The sequence below is a fragment of the Alosa alosa genome, chromosome 13 (assembly GCF_017589495.1).
Source record: "Alosa alosa isolate M-15738 ecotype Scorff River chromosome 13, AALO_Geno_1.1, whole genome shotgun sequence".
NCBI lineage: Eukaryota > Metazoa > Chordata > Actinopteri > Clupeiformes > Clupeidae > Alosa > Alosa alosa.
Genome location: NC_063201.1, coordinates 30158949 through 30166739, shown reverse-complemented (window position 1 = coordinate 30166739; position 7791 = coordinate 30158949). Strand labels below are relative to the sequence as shown.

At 39.8% G+C, this 7791-nt stretch overlaps 1 protein-coding gene across 5 annotated transcripts in view; it reads left to right on the top strand.

Moving 5' to 3' along the window:
- The first annotated feature begins 6977 nt into the window (after positions 1 to 6977).
- Positions 6978 to 7791, top strand: part of fhod3b (formin homology 2 domain containing 3b) — a 105871-nt gene continuing 105057 nt past the window's right edge. For all 5 annotated transcript variants that reach the window (XM_048261485.1, XM_048261484.1, XM_048261483.1 and 2 more), the window contains exon 1: positions 6978 to 7502. In XM_048261485.1, coding sequence (XP_048117442.1) covers positions 7338 to 7502 — 165 coding nt within the window. In that variant the 5' untranslated portion in view covers positions 6978 to 7337. The remainder of the gene's footprint in view (positions 7503 to 7791) is intronic.

The following is a 7791-nucleotide window of genomic DNA, read 5'->3' as shown; positions in this document are numbered from 1 at the left end:
CCTATAAGAGTTCATATTGGTATTTGAAGGGAATAGCTTATGGAAATGCTTCTTAATATTAAGATTAAGTTCTCAGAGAAAAAGAAACACTACTGACTTCCGTTACGTACAGGTTTTAAATAGCAATAACTCGTTGTTAAATCTCTAATTGCATTGATATGTTCTGAGAGTGTGATAAAAAAAGCAATCATGTGTACACTGCGGTTCCCACAAAGCCATGCCAGAGGCTGTCATAATAAATCATTAAGCTCAATTGGATATGGGGTGGACGGAATATCAAATGTAACTGAGAGTTTTAAACTTTTGCTGCTTGAAGCAAAGAGCATTATATTCATCATAACAAACTACGCTGTGCTACAATTTAAATTGATTACATTGCTACCAAATTACATTAATTAATAACTTTGCAGTTTATGCAGATGTATACAGTGTGCTAAAGGCTACAGTATACACAAATAAGTTATGTTATGTTACATACATTTGGCAGGTTAGAATATGTTTCCACTTGATTTAAAACTGCAACAGCAACAACTTAAAATACAATAGAATAAAAACACTCAAAAACATAAATCAAAGAAAACACCACCAACAACTTTTTTAAAACGGATCTGTTGAATAGACTTGGTATTTGAATACCTATTACAGTAACTAGATGTACCGCATAGCGGTACAAAATATGACCGCCGCTCAGTCCTGTACATCCGTTCCGCGAAAATAAATCACACTTCAATTTGTCTCCATATTTTACTCCATCCCCCACTCTTGAAACTTTTGTGTATGCTTGTTTGGCATGCCTGAGTGTGTGTGTGTGGCTGCACAGAAAGTAGCCTACTGGTGCTGAAAAGGTGAATAGATTGTAGAATAGCCAAAGAAGATGTAGCATTGTTATAAAACCTTTAAAATCTCTAAACAATCACAAGTAGGGCAGTTCATCACAGTTCATCCATTGCAACTGGATTGATGAAAGGTCACTTACACCTGTAGGCTACATTGTATTTGGGAAAAGCAAAAGGTATCAGCATAATGTTATTTATTTATTTATTTTTATGTATTTATAAACAAAAACATCTCTGTCAGTTCCATGCCGTTTTCAACAGCTATCAAAAACAAAGGTCATTTTTTGGATGGATGGATTTTTTTTGTGAATGTTTCTTCTTCTACATAAGATTTTAGTCATCTTTAGTTCATGTAATACTTTATTGTCAATGCACAAATTAAGTAACAGTAGTCTGAAACGTTATTGTTAATGCACAAATTAAGTAACAGTAGCCTAGTCTGAAACGAAATGCTGTTTTACATCTAACCAGTGGTGCAAATAACTGACATGTCCAAATGGGCCTTTATGAAATGCGTCGCTAGACTGTTCATACACATTTTAACGGGCCAAAGTTGAAGAGCTTTTGTCCGTTATTGTTCGTGCAAATATAGGCTGATTCATGTTCCCTTGCATTGTTTAACTGAGGTCCATGGCTAGTCTGGCTTTCATCAGACCAAGCTCAATCTTTTAAGAAATCAAAAATAAATAGCGGGCAGATCAGGCTGGGTTCACCCAGCCTAGTCCATAGGCACCCGATATTGTTTAATTTTCCGATTGAGATATACACGCTCTGGCTATTCTAAATGCAAAAATGCATCAGGGAGTTATGACAAAACGGTAACTAACAAACTAGATCCTAATAGAAAGCTGTTAGCTTCCCTAAGCTACAGGTAGGATTATAAGGTAGGCCTATTTACAACATAAATTGTCAATAGGCTATGCTGGCGACACAAATAAAATCTCCTTTGGAAACCAATGGCTTACGCCTTACAGTATCAAGCGGACTTAAACTGTCATATCGTGGCGAAAAGTTGTAATAACATTCACGCAGCTCCATGAGTCAAGGAAAGCGCGAATGAAGTAGCCACTTCTAAATGGGACCCACTACACAGTAGCTTAAGGTGTGTTGCTAAAGCAGCCATAATGAAATGAAGGTGTCATTGTTTGGATACTTCACACACGTGCTTTTTAATTTCACAGACTACAACTACCAAGCTGTAATCAAAGCACATCGATTCCCCTCACACCCTGCACGCACTTAAAAAAACAAAATAAACAGGCGCCTCAGTCTCGCGATGTATAGGCAAAACTGTATCAGACCAGTGTAGTGTAACGTTGGTAAATCTTCCATTGCACAGAATGATTTTGTAGCATGTGCAATAAATGACAGTCGAAAGATACAAACAGTGCTGCTATACATTTGCTTGGTATAACGCATTTATAGTTTTCTACAAATGCAATCAATCAAATGCCTCCATCACTCAACCAACGCTAACGGTAACATTACCTAGGTCCTTATTGATATTACAAGATTAACGTACCTGCAGTAAAAACCAAGCATGTCCGATAAACATCCTCAGATTTATTTCGGCTTCAAGAAGAAATGGGAATTACACTTCATGTGAACATCGTCCTATCCTTATTAGATGTTCGCTGCGGTAAATTACCGTCCTTGTAGGAAGCGTCCATTGTTTTTTCCAACCCACTTTTAACTTCCAACACAATTACGTCTCACTGCAACGATGCGCCATCTAGTGGACAAACGACTACTTCTCGCCAATACTGAAAATGCAGCCATGATGATGATGATGAATATTTATTTTGGCTTTCTTTTAATCCTACTGAATTTGTAATTATGTATCGGCCGTTCTAATACCGATAGTATGTGGGTGCCTGTGTGTGTACATGTGTATATGTGTGCACCGCCATTTACAGGCCAATGAGTGTACAGTCACTAAATGTACACATAACCTAATTTTTAGACCCCCATGGATGAAATTCTCTAAACTTGGCATACCCCCAGAGAATGCCAGGTCAATCATACACATACAATTTGGTGCAGTTCTGAACATCTTAACTGAAGATAGGGGCGATTAAAGCAGAATAATATTGCATTTTCATTTTTTACCGGGGGGTGGGGGTGCAAATCACAAATGAGTGATTATGAGCCAGGTTGATGTGGGCCCTTGAGACCAACATACCATAAAAGATTCTTCATCCTCAGTGCCACGGTTCAGGTAGTTATTTAGGAAAAACTTTTTTTTTTTGCGGTTCAGGGGCCCAGCACGGGGTGGGGGTGGTGGTGGTCCCCGGGGACGAAATGACATTTTTCCGTAAAAGTCTAGTGGGGCTACATACCCACCAAATTCCATGTACCCCGGTGGTTCGGTGTCCCGGGTATCAATGACCAAAAATTCAGGGAATAGATGACGGGAAAAATTCTTGAATTGTGTGCATGTGTGCGTGTACAAATTTGTGTTTATGTGTGTGGGTGTGTGTGTGTGTGTGTATGTGCGTGCTTGTGTGTTTGCCTGCGCGATGTGTGTTTGTGCATGTGCATGCATGCGTACATATGTCTACTGTGTGAGTATGTGTCATCATTATGATTACTGTAAATGTATGTGTGTGCGTGTGTATCTGTTTATGCACATGTGTGCACATGGAATGGGTTAACATGACCCCTGGAGGCAAACATATCGTAAAAAATTGGTCATCCTAGGCCCTACAGTTCTCAAGATATTCACAGAGAACTGTGTCTGCCCTACCTCCCTCCTCGGGGGGGTCCAGTCCAGCGGGGGCTACAGATTAAAAGCGAAGAATGACGGTTCCATGCTATCCATGTGGGGGTACATGCCCACTAAGTTTTGTGTACCCGGTCTTTCAGTGTCCCGGGAATCCTTGTTGGTGTACGTCACTAAATGTACACATAAATTATTTTATTGTAAGGCCCCCATGAACAAAAGTACACAAAACTTGACATGCATTCGGAGGGTGTCATAATGATCCTACACTTTTAATTTCGGTGCAGTTTTGACCTTGTCAGCCAGAGATATTGTGATGAAAACACCTAATTTTTGCTTTTTTATTTTTTAACTAGGTGGCTATACATGAAATAAGTGGTAATGGGATGGGTTGACATGCCCCTTAAGACCAAAATACATAAAAAGGTGGACCTCCTAGGCCCTCACGGTTCTCGAGATATTCACAAGAAAACTGTCCCCGCCACCTACAGGCCAGTTGGTGTATAGTAACATAAATTAATTTATTGTGTGGCCCCCCATGAGCGAATTCCACAAAACTTGGCGTGCATACAGAGGGTGTCATAATGATCTTCCAATTTCGTGCAGTTTTGACTATGTTAGGTCACAGATACCTTCAATTACAACACCTCATTTTTTACTTTTTTGTGTTTAACTAGGTGGCGCTATACATGAAATGAGTGGATATGGAATGGGTTGACATGGCCCCTTGAGATCAACATACAAAAAAAAAAATGGTCCTCCTAAACCCTACGGTTTTGAGATATTCACAGAAAACTGTGTCTGCCCTACCCTCCTTTCGGGGTCCAGTCCAGCGGGGGCTACAGATCAAAACGAAAACGATGGTTCCATGCTATCCATGTGGGGTTACATGCCCACCAAGTTTCGATGTACCCGGTCTTTCAGTGTCGGGAATCATTGACGGAAATTTGGGCATCACGAAAAATAAAAAAATAAAAATAAAAAAAAAAAAAAAATAAATAAATAAATAAATAAATAAATAAAAAAATCTGACTAAACCTATATGACCGCCGCTTCGCTGCGCGGCGGTCATAATAACATAGCCGTGCATCAGAAGGACCATTGGAAACAGTTGGGATTTGTGCCACTTTCTGCCCTCTGGTGGATCTGATGTGAGGATGCATGAGTCAAGTTAAAAATAAACTCTATCAACATTTCAGAACATAAAGATTAGTGAAATCTAGGACATAGTATACTGCTGATATGTCTTATCAACTAGCCTACTGTAAATTATTTCTGTGATAGCCTACTATTCAAGCCACCTTTGCTGTATAGTTGGGCACACCTCCTCATTTGTGGAGTGGCAAAGAAATTGGTGTGGCTCCTTGGAAAGAAAAGTACAGCTGTATTGTACTCCAAGCACTACTTTGAAGACAATTTTGGCAGACTCTCATTTTGTATGTTCACGAAGATAGCTACAGCGGTTGAAGCTGTTAGAAATCTGAAAAGGGTGTGGAAAAAAGGTCATGAGTTGTGCATATTGAAATGACATACAATTGTGTACAACAAAAATATAAACAGCTACTATCTTATCTGTTTCAGTTAAACTTTTATTAACTCATATAACCTATGTTAGTTGAATTAGTTGTAAGACCTCTCTTAAGGAAAATCACCTTAGACCCTGCAGTTCTGAATAACTATTGGTCAATATTGAACCTCCCCTTTTTAAATACATTTTTAAAGAAAGTTGTTTTTAAACAGCTAAGCCATTACCTGTACTTCACCTGTATTATGGCGAGGTTCCAATCGGGCTTCCTCCTTCACTAAAGCACAGAGACATGCTGGTCAGTGTTGGAGGTGACCTGAGGCTGAACATTGACAGCAACAAACTCCATCCTCTCCTGCTGCAAAACTCTATACTACTTGAAAAAATATAAAATATTGGTGAGTTTTTAGAAATTGAATCTCCACACCAACTAAACTACTAAGCTTCATAGCCTTATTTCTTGCCTTAGTGTGGAAATGAAGTGGCCATAGGCACAGCTTGCACACTCATGATTTCTAAATTCGTGCCACTCCAAAACACATTTTTTCCCACGGCAGCCAGTTGACATGAAGTTTGGAAAGGACAGGACAGGTGTTACTTCACCTTCACCTTGATGAAGTCACTGTTCAATTTAGCAGAATCAGAACCTTAATTAATGTCTTTATTACCACCTGGACTTGCTGTGAAATAATGGTCCTTCGGCTCATATTTGTATTACAGGTTTAGGCCAAATCAGTATTTTTTATTTTAAATGCATCTCCTGACTTTCGGTTGAGTCGTGGAAAATGGACCTGGGCCAAATCTATAAACCTGTGAAAAAAACTGCATTGCTAGCCACGCTGAAACCTCTATCAGGTGCCCAGGCGTGGCCCACAGTCAGATAGCGTATTTCCGCTACAGACGGATCTAAAGGCTTTCATGCGGATCCGTCCCAAAATAAATTGCTACTGTATCTGGGACCTGTTCTCCAGTCCCTTCACCTGTTGCTTGTTAGTTTTAAATTGATTTTTAAAAAACTTTTACTGGTTTTCAAATCTTTCAAATCTCTCTATACCATTCAGATGCCTTTGACTCACACTCCTGCAACACCACTTAGATCCTCAGACTGGCCTGAAGATGGCACAATCATTGAATACTAAAACATATCTTTTTAATCCACAAATGTGCTTCATGATCATTTTTGTTGTTATGTCTTGTATTTATGTGTTTTATATATGGTCTGGCTTTGTATTTGACCTTTTTAACTTCCTTTGGAAATCTCCTTACATTGCTGCACGAAAGGCACTATACAAATAAAGCAGTAGCCTACATATTCACTACATTCTGACACGTACCCACGTAAAAAGGAAGGGATCGCACACATATGTCGTTAACTAATTGTACAACAATTAATTGTTAACAAACTATACAAACTATGAATGCCCATTTAACGCAGACTTGTTGAATCCACCTCCGAACTTTGATTACAGGTTACAAAGCCCATGTGATTTCCTGAACATTGATATTATAATATGGAGTCCAATATAACCCTTTAGTGGAAGCTGGCTCACTAAATACGGCAATAGGCTTTCCCCCATGAGGTTAAAAAATCATCTGAATCCTTGTTGTTGCATTTATTTTTTATTACAATTTATACAGACATTGTATTTTTGCACTACAAATAACATACAAATGAATGCAGGAAACTCAACACGCACTTTTACTGAACTCATGAACATGAAAACATGATGCATGCCATAGCAAATCTCATTCTTAAGTGTTCTCTTCTTGGCCGATGGATGCCGCTGTTGCGCGAGGTTTTTGTGTGGATGCGCTGTGACTGCGGCTGAGTTAGAGGTGGAATAGGGAGTCCCCAAATCTCCCTGAGTTTCTCTGCAGACGTTGTCCCGTCCCGTCCTGTCCGCAGTCTGCCTCAGCACCTTGCCTGCCCACAATGCCCTTGGATACTGGCGTGCCTCCTTCAGACAATCTGCTGTAGAGACTCAATTCTTAATCGCGCACGAATTGCGGGGGTTTTACCCTTAACATTGGGAGGAACAAGGGGCTAGAGTCGTTGCCCCTCTGAACATTTTTTAATGATTTTATCTATGCGATTTTATGTGACGGAGTACGTTGGCGGATAACTGACAGAGCAGCAACTGCAACTGCTTCACTGGTTACCTGCTCTAACCGCGGTAGCGCGATAGACCAAATATTACAGCGGTATTTACTGATTGTGCGGACTTTTCTCCAAACATTTTTGCATGGATGTATAATGGCTACGTTTGTATGCAGGGTACAGTTCCTAGATGATACTGATCCATTTAACAGCACAAATTTTCCCGAGCCGACCAGACCTCCTCATTACACATTCAGGGAAGATATTCCTTTTATTAATCAAATTGCTGGAATCCATCGGCTTCTCAAAGCCCCACAAAAGGTACGTCTTTGGAAAGATCAACTTTGTGTGACAACTTTTTGTCGAATTGTTTAGGTTATGATTATGATTGCGGGTTATTGTAACAGCAATATCGAAATTGATGTCCTATTCACCTCATGTAATTTGACAGTCAAATATTTTGAAATGTTTGACATGTATGTGTTTGTGGGTGTGCGCTCGCCCGTGTGTTTGTGAGGGTCTGCACTTGTGGGTATCTGCAGAATCATGCTGGTAGCTGATAAACTAGACAAGCATCTTTCCCTGCTGTTGACTCGAGATGTTTGTGTAG